Source organism: Carcharodon carcharias, chromosome 27, assembly GCF_017639515.1.
Source record: "Carcharodon carcharias isolate sCarCar2 chromosome 27, sCarCar2.pri, whole genome shotgun sequence".
Taxonomy (NCBI): Eukaryota; Metazoa; Chordata; class Chondrichthyes; order Lamniformes; family Lamnidae; genus Carcharodon; species Carcharodon carcharias.
Window position 1 is genome coordinate 11,319,016 of NC_054493.1, and position 20,936 is coordinate 11,339,951.

Consider the following 20,936-nt stretch of genomic DNA (forward strand, 5'->3'; position numbering starts at 1 on the left):
TGGCCTGGGAAAGGGAAGAGAAGCTTTTGCAAATGGTTCACTGGCTGTGATTAGATTAGAACGAATCAGGTGATTGCAGTCCCACCCAGCTGGATGACAGTGGAGAGGTGATGGAGGAGGATGGTGTGATCAACTGTGTCAGAGGCTGCAGACAGGGCGAGAAGGACAAGGAGGGAATGTTTACCACAGCCAGTGACAGAAGATGTCATTTGTGACTTTGATAAGAGTTGTTTGTGTACCATAGCCGGAGCTCAAACCTGATTGGAGGAATTCAAACATGGAGTTCTGGGAAAGATGGGCAAGGTTTTGGGAGGTAACAAAACATTCAAGGACTTTGGAAAGGAAAGGGAGATGGGATGATAGTTTGCAAGGACATGGAGTCAAAGGTTTGTCTCTTGAGGGGACGGGGCGATGACAACAGATTTGAAGGAGAGAGGGAACAATTAACAATATCAGTGAACATGGAGAGGTTGTACAGTCAGTAGTTTAGTGGGAATAGGGTCGAGGGAACAGGAGGTGTGTCTCATGGATGGGATGGGATTTGAGAGGGCATGAGGAGAAGCGGGAGAGAAACTAGAGAAAGATGTGAGTTCAGGGCTCGGGCAAAGGGGAACTTTAGAGGATTTGGCCCTGTGAGTTAGGGGAAGGGAGGGAAGCAGCAAAGGTGACTGATTGGATTGTCTCAATCTTAGTGATCATGAACTCCTGCACCATGAGCACTTGTTGGAGGTGAGGATGGAAGAGACAGGGAAGAGGGAGAGCACTTCAAAAGGAACTAACTGGTGTTAGACATATTAAAAATACTTGAAATATTGTGTATTTAAAACATAGCTGATTGATTTAACTTTTATCCAGAATATTAATCCCTATAACAGGTCTAGAGTTTATTAACATCAGCAGAAATAGACAATGAACATAGATCAGTCCTAAAATGTGATTAACAGCAAAATCCAATCACTGCAGTTTTTAAAAATGTATTCATTCATGGGATGTGGGCATCACTGGCTAGAACAGCATTTATTGCCCATCCCTAATTGCCCCTGGAGCAGATGGTATTGAGCCGCCTTCTTGAACCGCTGCAGTCCGTGGGAACGTCCACAGTGCTGTTCGGGAGGGGGGGGTTTCAGGATTTCGACCCAGTGACAGTGAAGGAATGACAATATAGTCCCAAGTCAGGATGGTGTGTAGCTTGGAGGGGAACTTGAAGACAGTGGCGTTCTCATGCATCTTTGTGAACTCGCTGGTGTCTCAGGAGGGTGGATGAATGAGCAAATCCTTTCTGACACACGGTGCAGGTGAATGGCCTCTCCCCAGTGTGAACTCGCTGGTGCTCCAGCTGGTTGGATAATGTAGTGAATCCCTTTCCACACAAGGAGCAGGTGAACGGCCTCTCACCAGTGTGAATGCGCTGGTGTGTCAGCAGGTTGGCTAACTGAGTGAATCCCTTCCCACACTCGGAGCAGGTGAATGGCCTCTCTCCAGTGTGAACTCGCTGATGTACAGTGAGGTCAGATAATTGCCTGAACCCAGTATGGCACTGAGAGCACCTGAATGGTCTCTCATCAGTGTGAATACGTTGATGGCGCATCAGTTCCCCAGAACTTTTATAGCACTTCCCACAGTCTGGGCATTTAAAAGGTCTCTCATCAGTGTGAACACGCTGGTGAGCCAACAGGTTGCATGACAGAGTGAATCCCTTCCCACACTCGGAGCAGGTGAACGGCTTCTCCCCAGTGTGACTGCGCCGATGAGATTCCAGCTGAACTGGAAAATTGAATCCTTTCCCACAGTCCCCACATTTACACGGTTTCTCCTCAGTGTGACTGCGCTTGTGTCTTGACAGGTCAGATGATCGGTTGAAGCCTCGTCCACACACAGAACACGTGTACGGTTTCTCCCAACTGTGAACGGTGTTTTTTCCTTCCATGTTCAAAATCCGACAATATTCAGGTTACGATAAATTGGGCAACTCTGTTAGATCCTGAAGTGATGTCGGGTATGAATTTCCCGACTGCCTTCCTTCCCTCCTAATAACCTGTGAAATTGATTTAAAACAGAAAAATAGGAGTTTGTGAAAAGCCACAAAAACACAAAGGCAGGTTGTACAATTGAGCTGAATGAATCTGGTAATTTGTGGGGCCGGCACTAGGAAAAAGTGACCACGAAAACTGCTGGATTGTCAAAAAACCCAACTGGTTCACTGATGCATTCGGTCTGAAACTGGGCTCTGGCTTCTAAGAGAGAAGATAAAGAAAGTGAGATGTGGGAGCATTAGGGTCGAGGGAAAGGGATTTTATATATCCACAACTTGACCTAAACTTTGACAAAACCTTCCAAACCCTCAACCTGCACTATGTGGAAGGACCAGAGAAGTAGGTGTATGTGAACACCATCAACTGCATAAACGCAAAATACTGCACATACTGGAAATCTGAAATAAAAACAGAAAATGTGGGAAAAACTCAGCAGGTCTGGTAGCATCTGTGGAGAGAGAAACAAAGTTAATGTCTTGAGTCCAGAAGAATCATATGGATTTGAAATGTTAACTCTGTTTCTCTCTCCACAGATACTGCCAGACCTGCTGAATTTTGCCAGCATTTTCTGTCTTTATACCATCAACTGCATGTTCCCCTCCAAGTTGAAACTGTCCAACTTGTCCGTCACCCAGTCCTGGATGAAAAGAAATTTCCTCTAGTTAAATATGGGAAGACCGAAACCATTCTCGTCAGTCCCCAGGACAAACTCTATTCCATAGCCACTGACTCCCTGACAAATGTCTGAGGCTGGACAAGACTGGTGACCATCTTGGTGTCATATTTCACCCCAGCTCTGACCACAAAGACAGGCTGTGAAATTGAACTAAATGAATCTGGTAATTTCTGGGGTCAGCACTTGGATAAAGTGACCATGAAAATTGCTGGATTGTCAATAAAACCCAACTGGTTCATTCATGTCCTTCAGGGAAGGGATCCTGCAATCTGGTCTGGACCTGGACTCTGGCTTCCATGGGAGAACAGACACAGTGAGAGGTGGGAGTATCAGGGGGTGAAGGAGAGGGATTTTATACATCTACCGCTTTACAGAACATCCAAAACCCACAACCTCTACCATCTCAAAGGACCAGAGAAGTAGGTGTATGTGAACACCATCACCTGTAAGTTTCCCTCCAAGTTGCAAACTCTCCTAACTTGTCTGACACCCAGTATTTGATTAAAAGAAATTTCTTCCAATTAAATATGAGAAAGACTGACACCATTGTCTTCAGTCTCCACTACAAACTCTATTCCGTAGCCACTGACTCCATCTCTCTCCCTCACAACTATCTGAGGGTGGACAGTCTGGTCACAATCTTGGTGTCATATTTCACCCCCAGCTGATCTTCTGATCACAGAAGACTTCCAAATATCACCTCAGTAACCTCACCTGCTTTTCCCCAGTCTCAGCTCATCTGCTTCTGAAACTCTCATCCATTCCTTTGTCATCTCCCACCTTGACTATTCTAATGCACAGATGCTGCCAGAATTGCTGAATATTTCCAGCAATTTCTATTTTCATTTCTAGTCTAACACACCCCTGGGCAGCCCCCCATATCCAACCTCCTGTAAATTGAGATCATCCAGAATTCTGTTGCCCATGGCCTTCTTCATATCAAGTTTTGTTCACCAAGTCTGTAACATTGAACTTACAGTTACAACAGTGATGTGTGTCCCAGTCTGTAACATTGATTTACATTTATAACGGTGATGTGTCTCCCAGTCTGTAACATTTACTTACATTTATATAATAGCTTTGATGTATGTTGTTTTATGGGAGTTTTACAAACAACATCTGACACCGAGACATATAAGGAGATATTAGGGCAGATAATCAGGAGTTTGTTCAAAGAGGCAGGTTTGAAGGAGTGTCTTAAAGGAAAAAAGAAAGGCTTGAGGCCAGAATGAGATGAGCGCAGAGATCTCAGAAGTGTCCTTCTGCTCGCTGACTTACACAGCCCCCAGATTCAGCAGCACCTCAATTTTAAAGTTCTCACCATTGTTTTCGACACCTCACTCCTCCCTATTTCTGTCATCTCCTCCAGCCCCACAGCTTTATGAAATCTCCGCACTCATCTAATTCTGACCTCTTGAGCATCCCCATTTTCAATTGCTTCAGCGTTGGTGGGTGTGCCAAGCCATGAGCTCTGGAATTCCCTTCAGAAATCTCTCCACCTCTGTGCCTTTCTTTCCTACTTTAAGACACTCCTTCAAACCTACCTCTTTGACCAAACTCCAGATCATCTGCCCCAATATCTACTTATATGTCTCAGTGTCAGATGTTACTTGTAAAACTTCCATAAGACAACATACACCAAAGGTGTTATATAAATGTAATTCAATGTTACAGACTTGGTCACACGTCACTGTTGCTTCATCACTGGATGAAGATCCTCTCAGTCACAGAATCACACAGAGCAGAAGAGGCTCTTCGGCCCATTGAGTCTGCACCGACATGTGAGAAACACCTGAACTACCTACCGAATCCCATTTACCAGCACTTGGCCCTTGGCCTTGAATGTTATAATGTGCCAAGTGCTCATCCAGGTACTTTCTAATGGATGTGAAGCAACCTGCCTCCACCACCCTCCCAGGCAGCGTATTCCAGACCGTCACCACCCTCTGGGTAAAAAGGTTTTTTCTCACATCCCCCCTAAACCTCCTGCCCCTCATCTTGAACTTATGCCCCCTTGTGACTGAACTTTCAATTAAGGGGAACAGCTGCTCCCTTTCCACCCTGTCCACACCCCTCATAATCTTGTACACCTTGATCAGGTCGCCCCTCAGTCTTCTCTGCTCCAACGAAAACAACCCAAGTGTTTCCAACCTCTCTTTATAACTTAAATGCTTCAGCCCATCCTTACCTAACAGTTTTGTGGAAGCCCCTTCACCACACGGGCTGCAGCGGTTCAAGAACAAAACCCACCATCAATTTCTCAACAGGCAACAGGGGATTGGCAATATGAGCTGCCTTGCTACTGACTCCTATAAACCCGTCATAAATCAAAAGTATCTGCCTGTGTGAAATGGATTAACAGCTCCTACAGGAATCCTTGTTCCCCCGCTCCCGGCCGCTCTCACTCAGACTGCAGGAGAAGCCTTCGCTCTCACCGAGACTGCGCTCAGCCTGGAGCCGCACCGCGCATGCTCCGCGCAGACTGGCGGCTTCCGGGGGCGGGGCTTTCCCGCGCCTGCGCGTTACTGCCCTTCTGATGGCGATAGGGCGTATTCACTCGCGCGGAGCATTCTGGGTAGCATATCCGCCATTATTGAGAATTTGTCCATAGGGTGAGACGTCTGTTCCAGTACTTTTGATGCAGTCCGGCGTTTAAACCGGTCGGCCCGACACCCTTGATGTTTCTGCCAGTGACAGGTCCGGGTGAACGGCCGCTATCTGTCAATGTGCAGCATGGCGCATACGCAGCCGCCATCTTTATAGTGGCAGGGCGCAGGCGCGGCCATCCAAGGATCGGATGCAGGAAGAAAAGATGTAAATTTCTATCCTGGAATCACAGTGAAATTCCCCTGGAAACTCCTTTTACAGGAGTTAGATCAGGAGGATTCCCAAGCGAGAACCTCAAACCAAATATCATGTCATGACCTGACAGTTACTCGATTTATCAGGACCTGAATATCAGCAGTCTCTGAATGTGGAAGGTGAAATGTCTGTGGGCAAAGATTTCAGATATTAGAGAGACTGGGAAACTTTTAATGATCTTTTCAAGTTAAATTTGAGACCAATTACATTGATCTCATTGGGTACGTTGAAGAATTTGTTCTACGCAGGCAAATTAACTCGTGTGCTTAAATAAACATACTTGGCAGCAAAAAGAGCAAACCGTTGAGCCGTGTTATTCGTGAGAGTTACTATCCCAGTCTTGGGTAAAGTTTTTTTTGTCCATGTTACAGTTCATTTTGATGGTAAATAAGTAACCATCCAGCCTGATCCCAATTTCCAGATCTTGGTCTGCAGCCTTGTAGCTTAGGTCACTTCAAACGTATATCTGAGTGCCTTTTAAATGTTATGAGGGGCTCTGTGTCTACCATCCTTTCAAGCAGTGGGTTATAGCTTCTCACCACCCTCTGGGTGAAAGAAAAATCCCTCGTATCCACTCTAAACCTCCTACTCCTTTCTCTTCATTATGGACCCCTCAAGCAAAGGGAAGACTGCCTTCCTATCCAATCTATCTAGACCCCTCATAATCTTACACGTTTCATTTTGGTCTCCGCTCAGCCTCCTCTGTTCCAAAGAAAACAATTCCAGCCTATCCATCCTTTCCTTATAACTAAAATTCTCCATTCTTGGCACATCTTATATCCCCCTCTGTAACTCTCTCCAGTGTGATCACATCCTTCCTGTACTGTACACAGTACTCTAGCTCTGGCATAACTCGTGATTTATACAGTCCGAGCAGAACCGCTCTGTTCTTATATTCTATGCCTCATTAGGGGTAATTATCCTATAGGCCTTCTTAATCACCTTATCTACCTGTCCTGCTACCTTCAGGGATCTGTGGACATGAACTGCAAGATCTTTCTGTTGCTCTACAGTTCTCGGTATCCTTCCATTTATCATGTGATCCTTTGCCTTCTTTTCCCTGCAACTTTCTTCCTCACTGTCAAACACACAACTATTTTTTGCATCATCATCAAACTTCATATTCATATGCCTGCAGTTAAGTGTGAATCTAGTAAATAAAGCAGGAATGAAGTAAGCAATACTAAGCCCTATGAAACCCCACTGCAAACAGCCTTCCTGTCACAAAAAAACACCCATCGACCGTCATTCATCCCTTCCTGCCATTGAGCCAAATTTGGATTCAACTTGTAATTTGCTCCGGGGTCCCATCAGCTTCTATTTTTCCGCCCAGTTGGTCATGTGGGGCCTTATCAATGCGTAGAGAATGTTTCCATTTGTGGGAGAATCCAAAACTAGGAGCCAGAAATGCAAGATAGTTACTGATAAATCCAATAGGGAAATATGAAGAAATGTGTTTACTCAGAGAATGGTTAGAAAGTGAAATTCGCTACCACATGAAGTGGTTGTGGCAAAAAGCTGAGATACTTTCAGAAGGAAACTAGATGAGTGCATGAGAGAAAAAGGAATAGAAAGATGAACTGAAGAGCTGAGCTGAGCTGAGGTAGATGGAATAGAGGGAGAAGAGTGTGCTGTATAAATATCAGCAGACACTAGTTGGCCTCTTTCTATTCTATATTTTCTGTGTAATTCTATGTAAACTCTTTTTACAGGGTATTAGGAGTCAAAGGGAAAGTAAAACCAATTATTGAGATCTGTCAGAGTCACTCGATTCATCAGAACCTAAATATTGGGCCTTGAATCTGGAAGGAGAAATGTTTGTCTGTTCTGTTTGAGGGAAAAAAATTTCAAACATCAGTGTGACTGGAAAAGACACACATATGCCCGAGTGAGGGTGTTCCAGTGAACGGATTGTGGAAAGAGCTTTGATTAGTTACACAGTCTAAGATCCTGTTTTCGTGTTGTGTGTGTGGATGAGGCTTCAACTGATTATCAAACCCGGAGAGACACATGGACACCCACATCCTAGAGATACTGTGGAAATGTGGGTACTGTGGGAAGGGTTTTCATTGCTCATCTGAGCTGGAAACCCATCAGCACGCTCACACCGGGGAGAAGCCGTTCACCTGCTCTGAGTGTGGGAAAGGGTTCATTAAATCATTCAACATGAGGACACACCAGCGAGTTCACACTGGGGAGAGGCCATTCACCTGCTCCGATTGTGGGAAGTGATTCATTAAGTCATCAAACCTGCTGACACACCAGAGAGTTCACACTGGTGAGAGGCCATTTGTCTGCTCTGAGTGTGGGAAGGGATTCAGTGATTCATCCAGCCTGCTGACACACCAGTGGGTTCACACTGGAGAGAGGCCATTCACCTGCTCTGATTGTGGGAAGGGATTCACTCGGTCAACCTACCTGCTGACACTCCAGAGAGTTCACACTGGGGAGAGGCTGTTCATCTGCTCTGTGTGCAGGAAGGGATTCACTATGTTATCCATCAAGCTGACACACCAGCGTGTTCACAAGTGATCACAGGAGTTGGATTCTGCTGCTGTTGCTGCTTTTAATCACATCCGGGACTGAATCATGTTCATTCTGACACTTGATGAAGTGGGAGGGTCGGTAAGTTTCTTTCTCCTGGACTGGCCAGTCTCACGACTTCGCTTCCAGTGGGCTGATGCTCTTTGAGCCTGGGAGTGCACATTTCCACTGAAATGGCCTGGAAAAGCTGGTGAAATATCCTGGATAGTAAACAGTGTTTTTCCTACCACTATAGGTAGATCTGAAATAAATACATTTGTCTGTGTTCCATTGAGTTTACAGCACAGGACCAGGCCAGTCGACTTCCATCAGGTTACCCTTCAGTCTTCTCTTTTCTCAGGAATAGCATCCCTAGCCTTTCCTCAGGGTGAAATGCTGTCAGTTCAGGTACTATTCTTGAGAATCTTTGTTGCCCCTTCTCCAGTGCCTCTATTTCCTTTTTCTAAATGGAGATCGCAAATGTTGGCAGTCCTCCCAGAGTAGTCTAACCATGGTTCTAAACAATTTGAAAATAACTTCACTGCTTTCCAATTCTATTCCTCTGGAAAGGAATCCTAAAAATTGGCCCCACACTTTAGGAAATATGTGAAGTTCTGAGAGACAGCACAGAGGAGATTTACGAGAACAGCATCAGGAATCATGAAAAGTCATTGGAACCAGGATTAAGGAAAATCCCAAGGCCTTTTATACAAACGTAAAAAGCAAGAGGGTAGCCAGGGAAAGGGTAGGCCCACTCAGGGACAGAGGTGGGAATCTGTGTGTGGAGCCAGAAGAAATGGGAGAGATACTCAATGAGTACTTCTCATAAGTATTCACCAAAGAGAAGGACTTAGCGGTCGATTTGTCTAGGGAAGAGTGTGTAGATAGCCTGGATCATGTTGAGATCAAAAAAGAGGTGTTAGGCGTCATGAAGAATATTAAGGTGGATAAGTCCCCAGGGCCAGATGGGATCTACCCCAGGCTACTGAGGGAGGCAAGGGAGGAGATTGCTGGGGCCATGATAGAAATCTTTGTGTCCTCACTGGCTATGGGTGAGGTCCCAGAGAACTGGAGAATGGCCAGTGTTGTTCCATTGTTTAAGGAGGGTAGCGGGGATAATCCCAGGAAATCACAGGCCAGTGAGCCTTACGTCAGTGGTCGGGAAATTATTGGAGAAGATTCCTCGTGACAGGATTTACTACCATTTGAAAGCAAATGGGTGTATTAGTGAGAGGCAGCATGGTTTTGCAAAGGGGAGGTCATGTCTCACTAACTTGATTGAGTTTTTCGAGGAAGTGACAAAGATGATCGACGATGGAAGGACAGTGGATGTTATCTACATGGATTTCAGTAAGGCCTTTGACAAGGTCCCTCATGGCAGACTGGTTCAGAAGGTAAAGTCGCACAGGATCAGAGGTGAGCTGGCAAGATGGATACAGAATTGGCTTGGTCATAGAAGACAGAGGGTAGCAGTGGAAGGGTGCTTTTCTGAATTGAAAGCTGTGACTAGTGGAGTTCCGCAGGGATCAGTGCTGGGATCTTTGCTGTTTGTAGTACACATAAATGATTTGGAGGAAAATGTAACTGGGCTAATTAGTAAGTTTGCAGACAACACTAAGGTTGGAGGAGTTGCAGCTAGTGAAGAGGATTGTCAAAGGATACAACGGGATATAGATCAGTTGGAGACTTGGGCGGAGAAATGGCAGATGGAGTTTAATCCGGACAAATGCGAGGTAATGCATTTTGGAAGGTCTAATACAGGCAGGAATTATGCAGTAAATGGCAGAACCCTTAAGTGCATCGATGGGCAGAGGGATCTGGATGTACAGGTCCACAGGTCACTGAAAGTGGCAACGTAGGTGGATAAGGTAGTCAGGAAGGCATAAGACATGCTTGCCTTCATTGGCAGGGGTATTGAGTATAAATGCTGGGAAGTCATGCTGCAGCTGTATAGAACCTTGGTTAGGCCACACTTGGAATATTGCGTGCAATTCTGGTCACTACATTACCAGAAGGATATGGAGGCATTGGAGAGGGTGCAGAGGAGGTTTACCAGGATGCTGCCTGGTCTGGAGGTTATTAGCGATGAGGAGAGGTTGGAGAACTCGGATTGTTCTCACTAGAGTGACAGAGATTGAGGGGCAACTTGATAGAAGTTTACAAAATTATGAGTGGCATGGACAGAGTAGATAGTCAGAAGCTTTTTCCCAGGGTGGAAGAGTCAATTACTAGGGGACATAGATTGAAGGTGAGAGGAGAACTCTTTAGAGGAGTTGTGCAGGGCAAGTTTTTTTACGCAGAGGGTAGTGAGTGTCTGGAATTCGCTGCCCGGGGAGGTGGTGGAAGTAGGTACGATAGTGGTGTTCAAGAGGCAGCTTGACAAATACATGAATAGGATGGGAATAGAGGGATATGGATCCCGGAAGTGCAAAATGTTTTAATTGACAGGCAATATGATCGGCACAGGCTTGGAAGACTGAAGGGCCTGTTCCTGTGCTGTACTTTTCTTTGTTATTTGTTCTTTGAATGAGGGACTTCAGTTAGTTGGAGAGACTGGCGCAGCTGAAATTTCTCTCTTTAGATTGTAGAGTCACTCTGGCAGAGAAGGAGGCTATTCAGCCTGTCGAGTCCATGCTGACTCTCTGCAGAGCAATCCAATCAGTCCCATTGCCCCATTCTAGCCCTGTCCCCCTGAAAGTTTATATCCCTCAAGTGTCCATCCAATTTCCTTTTGAAATCGTTCATCGTCTCCATTTTCACCACCCTCATAGGCAGAGAGTTCCAGGTCATTCTCACTCTCTGTGTAACAATATTCTTTCCCCCATCCCCCTACATCTCCTCCCCAAAAGCTTATATCTGTGCCCTCTCATGCTTGTACCATCAGCTCATGGGAATAGCTTTACTTTGTCCACCTTATGTAAACCTATCATAATTCTGAACGACTTTACCAAATCTCCTGCAATCTCCTTTACTCCAAGGACAGCAACCCCAGTTTATCATCTAACAGAAATAATCAAGATAGTTAATATCTGTTTTGAAGATATTATGAAAATGTCGCACTGGACACTAAAGGAATTGGAATAACTTACCTTGGGTGTAGTTCAATGGAATATATCAAACTGGTATCCACGTACATTCTAGTGAAAGTCAAGAAAGTGTCAATGAGATGAATAAGTTGGTAGCTTTCTCTTGGAAATATTTGTAACCTTTGCTTATGATTTTTTAAAAAAGAAACCCACATTTGATAGCCTGGCTACTACCTGAAACATCAGGACCATATCAGGGGAGATAGGTGAAGATCTCGAGGTTGACACCCACTTTCACTCTTTTAATAGGAGGATCTGAAAGTTAAGAATATGTGGCATGATATTGGAATACTGGTGTGAGTGTGCAGATGTATTCTGTCACACGTGAAGCAACTAATGTGTAAATTCAAGGTGAAATGCTCAGAAGAATGGGTCCCAAACATCCACAGCTACTTAACAAACAGCACGATATGAAATGGTTAATGGTAAATGGCCTGGGGAATAAGACAACATTTTGAAATCATCAAAGCATTGACACATAATCCACAGAGAAAGTGACTTTAAAACAATCAGGATAGGATTTAACAATTGGTCATTTGGATTGGGAAAATCAAGGGCTTGGGAGAAATAATACTCAGAACTGTCCTCAAGTTGGATAGGGGTAAGTAGAGAGCTGGAGAATCTTTTACATCCAAGCTTTATCTGTTGCTTGAAGCAGATGTCCTGATGTATGAGTAACCTAGAAGTCATGGCACTCCCTCAGGAGAGGAAATGATTGAAGAGATGTTACCCCAGTCAGGGCCACAACAGAACTGGAAAATAACAGAGTGAACTTGAGTGAGGAGCTGGAGAGAGAGAGCACTCCTCCCCGTCAAGGCGTGGACTGTAAGAATCCTGGGGGATCCCTACTTGGGGTTTTCTTGCTAATTAGCAAACATTAAATTAAATTCTATGACTGGCAATGCACTTATTTTTAATTTTGTTACAATTCTCCTGTTTCTATTCCTGTTGAGATTATGCTTTGGGTAAGGATGGTTGGCAGGTGACAGGTTGGGACATTGTGGTTCGGATCTTCATTGACCAAATGTTTTATTGATCCTAAAGGTTTAAAAGGGGCCAAACTTCAGCAGAAATCTAGCAGAGCTGAGAACATGCAACTTGCTATGTGGGAGATGAACAGCTCCCAGAGGACAGAGAAAACAAGAGTGCCTTGAATCCTAGACAACACTTGGGTGTGAAGGCCACCATGTTTTCACTGCTTGGCCTGGGAATGCTGACTCCCTGTACCGGGGATGGAGTGTGGGGAAATCAATTGTTTCAGAGTTTGACGTGGCTTGGATGGGTACAGATGGATCAATGACAGGTTTGTAATTGGTTCATTCAAATATTAGCTCAGCAACGATTGGGTTAAATCAGTCTCCATAGACTTTGTGATTGAGAAAGGAATAAGAAGAGATTCTCCAAGAACAGATATTTGTCGAGGTTTTACATATTGCATTGACTGGTGCCATGGCATCTGGGACAGATCAGGGAGCATTTACGTGGAGATGGTGCTTCTATCCAGAGTGTAATGGTAATGCTGCTGCACTTTGATACGATTGCTCAGACATTAGCAAGTGTCAGGTCTTACTTATACTGAATAAAATCTAACCACTGTCACCAATAAGGGTTATCACTGTGAATCATTTCAGAATTTGGAAAAGGGAGATAAAGAGTTAATTAACTCCCTGAACCCCATTTTGTGTCAAAAATAAAATCTCATCTTCCCCGTGGCTCCTTTGCCAATTACCTTAGAGGGACTCACTTGCTGATAAAGAGCCTGCCAACCCCGCTCACCCACTTTCCCTAAAGTGTATGAATCATGAACGGTCCAGAAAAATCAAATATTTTTACTGATAAAAGTTCATTAATGAAACAGAACACTTTTTTTTTAAATGTAAATTACTTGAGGATCAAAGACAACCAGATTAAAAGGATTTGCATAATGTTCCAGACCCAAATGGTTTCTCTTTAGCTCCTCTGAACGCTGTTCCCGTGACTCCCCACTTTGGACACAGGGACACTGAACCCCAGGGTTCACGTCACCATCAACCCCGGTCGGCCCCTACTCCTTCCCCAATTGGAGGCCCATTTCCCAGTCAGCCTTCCAGCATATTCCTATGAGTCGACACCCATGGCAGTTTCTTAACTGGAATGCAGGCCCTGTTATTCTCAGCTAAATTCAGTTCTCAGCTCCGTCGCCTGGCTGTCAATGACATGAGTAATAGAGACAGAAAGATGGCGGAGGCTCAAACGGGAACTCCGGACTTGTGGAAGTTAAAACTTGAGGGAGTGTTGGACTGTTGGAGCTGCTCTCTTGTGGATGAGATGCCAATGCTGGGGACCCATCTGCCCCTTTGGGTGGACTTGGACATTCCCATGGGCAAAATTTCAGAGAAGAGCAGGGTCTACCATGTTTCCTAAATTACAACAGTGACTACACTTCAAAAAGTACTTCTTGACTGAAAAGCATTGTGGGATGTATTGTGGTTGTGAACGGCCCTTACAAATGCAAGTTTTTAAATTCAAGTTTTATGTTATCTGATCTTGTGATCTGTAACTTAATCGATTTCAGACACCCCCAACTTGCCAATTAATGAATTCGCTTTGGTTTGGACAAGAATTTCACTCATGAAGGCAAAGGCAGAATTCTCTGGATAGTAAGTTTAAAAAGAGGTTTATTAAAAGAAAAAGGTTTACTTCACAACTTTAAGACATTGAGTTTTACAACTTCATGCGGGTGATCAGTCTTTAGTATAGGGAATAGGGCCCTCTCCGGCTCCTTCTTTGACAGTAATTTCCTTGGAACTCAGCCTCGGGAATCTTCAGTACTCGGCTAGCAAAGAAGACTTTCAGAACCTCTACTTTTATGCCCAAAGTGACCATTTCGTCATGTCAGAGTGGGGCTTGTTGTAACATGACAATTGGTTAACTTAATTGGATCTCAAATTACTTACACCACCTTCTCTCATTATCTTAGACAGCAATACAATAGAACCGTTTCATACTATCCCTTTATCCGATTCCATACAATCCCTTATACAGTTTCAAATGTTGAGGCTAATCAGAGTTTGAAGGTCTCTTTTGCCAGTAAATTTATCTTCATTGCACATTACATACACAGCAATTAAGGTTTTACATTTTTACAGCAAATAAAACTCAGTCTTTTACTATAACAATTGATTCATTATTGATTTATTAATTGTAATTCAATTAAGGCCAACTACTTATTCAATCATCTGTTACTGACTGGTACCTAAATAATCCAGTAATGTTTAATCAATAGAGTTGGTTCAAAAAGACAGTTTGTGGAAGACAATAGCTTTCTTACGAATCTTGATTGGATTGAACAATGGGCCTTATTCTTGAGCTGGACTTTGGCAGAATCTAATGTCCTGTAGCTTATCAAAATTAGAAAATCATTTCTTTGTTTAAACAATTTCCATTGGGCCTGCAGTTTCTGGAAACATTTATGTTAATACAGTGTTTATGATAAAAAAAAATAAAGATCCAGCCATATGTTAGTGTTTAAAATGGTTTCCTTGACCTTTTTATTAATAACAGTGAATACAGTATGAAAATGATTGATCTTTAAAACTAAATTTGACTCCCAAGGCCTACCTACATTACATTACAACAGTGACTACACTTCAAAAGTACCTCATTGGCTGTAAAACGCTTTAGGAGGTCCTGTGGTCCTGAGAGACGCTACAGAAATGCAGATTTTTTCTAATTATCCACAAATTTGGATATGTTACACTTGGTCCCATCATCATCATTGATCAGGATTGAATCTTAATTTTGTGTAATAGCCATGTCTTTGACACCATTTTAAATGTTCTATAAAAATCCAAACACATTATATCCTGAATTATGTGTTTTAAAGCACAGGGAGTTACTGTGATTTGGAATGCACGGCCTGAAAAGGGTGCAGAAAGCAGATTGGACTCTATCTTTCAAAAATGAATTCGACAGATTCTTGAAAGTTAAAGAAAATTGTAGGGCTCTGGGATTAACTGGCTCGTTTCTCAAACATCTGGCATGAACAGGATGAACTAAATGGCCTCCTTCTGTGCTCTATGGACATGGTGTACATTTAACGTGAGTTGTAATGACCTGGACCCCACTTGCTATGAGTATGCTAGAAACAGAGATGACAGAATGATTTCAAAAGGAAATGGGATGGGCACTTGAGGCAAATAAACCTACAAGGATCTGAGAATGGAACAAGCAATGTGACTGACTGGTTTTTCTCTGCAGAGTGCTGGCATGGACTCAGTGGGCTGAATGGCCCTATTCCCTATAATGAAGACTCAATGATCTAAAGAGAGGGATTTCAGCTGCTGGAGTCTCTCCATCTAACTGAAATCGCTCATCCCTGGTGCCATTCACATCAACCCTCTGTCCAGCCTTTTGAAGAACTTCACAAATTTCCTTTAACGTAGAAACATGTGTAGGATTCCATTCTAGAGGGATAGAATTGAAAAGCAGGGAGGTTATATTCAACTTGTTTAGAACAGTGGTTAGATTACACTGGGAGGACTGTCAACATTTGTGATCTCCATTTAGAGAAAATAAACAGAGGCACTGGAGAAGGTGCAACAAAGATTCACAAGAGCAATACCAGAACTGAGAGCATTTAAACCTCAGGAAAGGTTGAGGCTGCTTTTCTCTGGAAAAAAGACAGAAGGGTGACCTAATGGAAGTCCTTAAGACTCTGAAGAAGTTCAATAATCCAATAGAGATTTCTTGAGAAAGCTTTTTACCCAGTGAGTGATGAGAAAGTGGAACTCAATTCCACAGCCATTGGTTGAGGGGAACAGCATAAATATATCTCAGGGGAAGCTAGATACAAACACGAGGGAGAAAGGAGTAGAAGGATATGCTGATGGGGGAGATGAAGAGGGGTGGATGGAAGCTCATGTGGAACATAAATGCTGACATAGACCAATTGAGCCGGCTGGCCTGGCCTGCAGACTCAAAGGAACACAGACAAATGTATTTATTTTAGAACTACCTGTAGTAATAGGAAAAACACTATTTACTATCCAGGATAAATGTAATTCATCAGCTTTGGTGGATCATTTCAGTAGAAACATGCACTCCCAGGCTAAAAGAGCATCCACCCACTGGAAGCAAAGTCATGAGACTGGCCAGCCCAGCAGAAAGAAACCCACTGACCTCCCCCGCCGCCCCACTTCACCAGCTGTCAGAATGAACATGGTTCAGTCCTGGATGAGATTAATAGCAGCAATAACAGCAGAATCCCTGTAATCACCTGTGAACTCGCTGGTGTGTCTGTAGGTGAGATGACTGAGTGAATCCCTTCCCACACACGGTGCAGGTGAATGGCCTCTCGCCAGTGTGAACTCGCAGGTGTGTTCGCAAGTTGAATGAATTAGTGAATCCCTTCCCACACTCAGGACAGATGAACGGCCTCTCTCCAGTGTGAACTTGCTGGTGTGTCAGCAGGTGGGATGACCGACGGAATCCCTTCCCACACTCAGAGCAGGTGAACGGTCTCTCCCCAGTGTGAACTCGCAGGTGTGTATGCAGGGTGGATGAATCACTGAATCCCTTTCCACACTCGGAGCAGGTGAACGGCCTCTCCCCGGTGTGAACTCGCTGGTGTATCCGAAGGCTGGATGACGTTCTAAACCTCTTTATACAGTGAGAACAGCTGAATGGCCTCTCCTCAGTGTGAATGCGCTGGTGCACTCTCAGATCTGCAGCAATTTTGAAGCCACTTCCACAGTCAGAGCATTTAAAGGGTCTCTCATTGGTGTGAGTGACATGGTGTGCCAGCAGGCTGGATGACTGAGTGAATCGCTTCCCACACATGGTGCAGCTGAATGGCCTCTCCCCAGTGTGAACTCGCAGGTGGGTCCGTAGGGCGGATGAATGAGTGAATCCCTTCCCACACTCAGAGCAGCTGAATGGCCTCTCCCCAGTATGAACCCGCTGGTGTGTCTGCAAGTTGAATGAATTACTGAATCCCTTCCCACACTCAGAGCAGATGAATAGACTCTCCCCGGTGTGAACATGCTGGTGCATCAGCAGGTTGGATGACCGAGTGAATCCTTTCCCACATTCAGAGCAGGTGAATGGTCTCTCCCCAGTGTGAACTCGCTGATGCTTCCGCAAGGTGGATGAATCACTGAATCCCTTCCCACACTCAGAGCAGGAGAATGGCCTTTCCCCGGTGTGAACTCGCTTGTGTGTCAGGAGGTTGGATGAATGAGTGAATCCCTTACCACACTCACAGCAGGTGAACGGCCTCTCCCCAGTGTGACTGCGTCGATGAATCTCCACCTTAGATAGGGATCTGAATCCCTTCCCACAGTCAGGGCAGGTGAATGGTCTCTCGCCGGTGTGAACGCCTTCGTGTTTCAATAAGTTGGATGAATTACTGAATCCCTTCCCACACTCAGGGCAGGTGAACGGCCTCTCCCCAGTGTGACTGCGTCGATGAATCTCTAGCTCTGATGGGGATCTGAATCCCTTCTCACAGTCCCCACATTTCCACGGTTTCTCCATGGTGCCAGTGTCCTTGTATCTTTCCAGGTTCGACAATCAGTTGAAGCCCCGTCCTCACACAGAACACGTGTACAGTCTCTCCCCACTGTGAAGGGTGTGATGTTTTTCAGGCCCCAATAAATCAATTGACTCTGTCAGATCTTGATGTGATGTTTGGTTTGAGATTTCTGTCTGCAAAATCTCCCCTTCTAAAACCCTGTAAAAGGAGTTTACAAAATTCATCAATGTAAAATAAAAACAAAATGCTGGAAAAACTCAATGTCTGAGAGCATCTGTGGAGAGAGAAATAGAGTTAATCTTTCAAGTCCATATGACTCATACGGACTTGAAACGTTAACTCTGATCTCTCAGGTGCTGTCAGACCTGCTGAGTTTTTCCAGAATTTTCCATTTTTATTTCCGATTTCCAGCATCCACAGTATTTTGCTTTTATAAGATTCATAACTATCAATACAGGATAGAAGTTCGAAAAAGACAATTCTAGTTTCTATGGATCATTCTTTCCTCTTTCATTCCCCAAAGTAACCCTATTCTCTCCTTGTTGTACATAATAGTCACCCTAACCACTCTTGTGAAGCAGCGATTCATGCTGATCGACAGGTCCATGGTCATAGCTTCATGTTCTGGACACAGGGACCTAAAAATCTTTATGTGTATATACGTGATAGACATGCATGAAACTAGATGAAAAATGTGTGATTATGCAGTACTTCTTAATTAGAGTGGAAGGGGGATGTGAGGAAGAACTTTATGTCGGCAGTGAGAGGTCTTAATCTGCATCTCTGCCTATAAGGATGGTCAAAGCAGAGATGAATTATTTCAAAATGAAACTGGATGGGTACTTGAAGGAAATAAACTTACACAGGAACAGGGATGTAGAGGGGGGATGGGATTGCCTGGACTGCTCTACAGAGACTTGACATGGACTTGAGTTGCTGAATGATCTCCTTCTGTGTCATAACTCTATGATTGTAAATATATACAATAAGATATTAAAACAAGTAGAAATAACTATTAATATACTTTGTTGCAGAACCATACAAAATATTTCTAATACATACCTTATAACAGCATTAGATTTATCTCTGGCCTAGATTAATTTACTCCCCTTAAATGTCAGCCATCCCCTTGAAATGTGAACATTAGGAAAGGAGGCCGTCCTCTTAGGCAGGCAAATAAACTTGTCAAGCTGAGACAGCAAAAGATGTCAACGTCTTTAAGAGAGAGAGACAGAGAAAGAGAGGCCTGGGCCAACCTTTCCAGAGTCTGCACCCTCCCTGGATTCACTTCCTGTCCCTCAGCTCCTGCAAATCAACAATTTAAACCCAGAATTGGAAAAGAAATGGAAAGCGGGTAGAAAGAAAGTGTTTTACTCACAGATGTGGGACAGAGGAGGAAGTTTAAGTGGGTGTGAAGCTCATTGTCCAACTTGCGCTTCAAACAATGGGGGAAGCTCCATGTAGCCTTTGGCACAAAGTCCGCTCTGTGATTGGTTGGAACATCAGCACCATTCCGTTCATCCAGTTATTCCTATTGGTCAATCCCTCGTATGAAGCCAATGAGGAAGCGGAAACAGACCCCACATGGGGGCGAGAGAGACTTTGACCTCCAGACGTGCTGAGCTATTGTCCAATCCGCAGTATCTTGCTTCTGTCCCCTGTGTTATTCCTCCCAATGGGAGACTGTGCGCTGGGAACGCCCCATGAATTATTGTGAAGTCCACAATGAAATGCTGCCTGAATCATCCAATAGGAATCATCCTGCTCCGCGGTGACGTCCTCGGGTCCAATCTGCGCCAGACTCGCGCATACGGGAGCCCCGCCCCCACCCATTGTTCTCCCCCTCTCGAGCCAAGGTTGACGGCTTCGGCCAATGGGGAGCTCTGGAGGACCAGAAGGACATTAATCCTCCAGCCAGTCAGAAGGTGGACTCTTTGGCAATGAAGATGGAGTTTCACAGGGACTAAATCTGTGTCCGAGATCTGTGAGTAAAAGAGTTTGTTTGTGTTGAAGAGAAAGAGAAGAGAAACCGGCAGGGTTTGGGAGGCTGATGTTTTTAGGAGAAAAGGGAACATTTCAGTAATAGAGCAGTGAGGCTGTGAGTGAAGAGCAGAATTGTCGAGGCCATTCGGCCCATCGTGTCTACACCGGCTCTCTGAGCATTTTAATTTCGTGCCGATCACCTGCCTTTTCCCCGTAACCCTGCAGATTGGTTCTGTTTAGATAATCATCCAATGCCTCAATTGAACCTGCCTCCACCACAATTCCAGGCAATGCATTCCAAAGCCTAACTACTCGCTGTGTGAAAAAGTTTTTTCTCACTTCGCATTTGCTTCTCTTGCAAAACACTTTAAAACTGTGCATTCTGGTTCTCGACCCCTTTACGAGTGGGAACAGTTTCTCCCTATCTACTCTGTCCAGACCCCTCATGATTTTGAAAACTTCTATCAAGTCTCCTCTGACCCTTCTCGAAGCAAAACAGTCCCAACTTCTCCAATCTTTCCTCATAACTGAAGCGTCTCATCCCTGGAATCATTCTTGTAAACATCTTCGGCACTCTCTCCAATGCGTTCGCATCCTTCCTATAGTGTGGCGCCCAGAACTGCACACAGTACTCCAGTTGAGGTCTAACCAGTACCTTATATAAGCTCAACATAACCTCCCTGCTCTTGCACTCTATGCCTCTTTTAATGATGCCTAGATTACTGTATGCTTTAGAAACAGTTCTCTCTACCTGTCCTGCCACCTTTAATGATTTATGTTCATATACACCCAGGTCTCTCTGCACCTGCACAATCTTTAGAATGGTATCCTTTATTTTATACTGTCTCTCCGTGTTCTTTGTACCAAAGTGTGTCACCTCATGCTTCTCCGCAATGAACTTCATCTGTCAGATATGTCCAGTGTTGTTATCTGCTACACAGATATATTACTTATGGTTCTGTAGTCAAGTACATTTATTATTATTTCTAGTCTCGTAATATAGTACTGTAGCTACGCTATGTATTTCCAGTCATAGAGTCATTACGGCATAGTAGGAGTCCATTCGGCAACTCAATTCCATGCCGACTATCTGTAGAGCAACCCAGTCAGTCCCATTACCCCCTTTATATGCCCATAATCCTGCAAGTTTATTTCCTTCAAGCGCCCATCCAATTTCATTTTGAAATCATCAATGATTTCCTCTTCCATCATCCTCATATGGTGTGTGTTCCAGTTTATGATCACTTGCTGTCCAAATG

At 44.3% G+C, this 20,936-nt stretch overlaps 1 protein-coding gene across 1 annotated transcript; it reads right to left on the reverse strand.

Annotated features, from left to right (window-relative positions):
• Positions 1-1,121: 1,121 nt before the first annotated feature.
• On the reverse strand, positions 1,122-19,183 carry LOC121270168 (oocyte zinc finger protein XlCOF6-like). Its single transcript, XM_041175471.1, has 5 exons — positions 19,073-19,183; positions 16,443-17,892; positions 8,433-8,557; positions 6,535-6,721; positions 1,122-1,951 (listed from the first exon to the last, which is right to left on the reverse strand). Exons 2-5 carry the CDS (start codon positions 17,694-17,696, stop codon positions 1,220-1,222), a joined length of 2,298 nt encoding a protein of 765 aa, XP_041031405.1. The 5' UTR covers positions 17,697-17,892; positions 19,073-19,183; the 3' UTR covers positions 1,122-1,219.
• Between the last annotated feature and the right edge of the window lie 1,753 nt (positions 19,184-20,936).

Excerpts from the sequence above, each read along its gene's own strand:
- LOC121270168 (XM_041175471.1), bottom strand. The coding sequence starts at position 17,696 with ATGGAGAAACCGTGGAAATGTGGGGACTGTGAGAAGGGATTCAGATCC. Across the intron at positions 6,722-8,432 it reads AGAAAAGAGAAGACTGAAGG|ATTCACACTTAACTGCAGGC; the intron begins GTAACCTGATGG and ends TTTATTTACTAG. Across the intron at positions 1,952-6,534 it reads ATGTCCACAGATCCCTGAAG|CCTGAATATTGTCGGATTTT; the intron begins GTAGCAGGACAG and ends AATTTATCGTAA.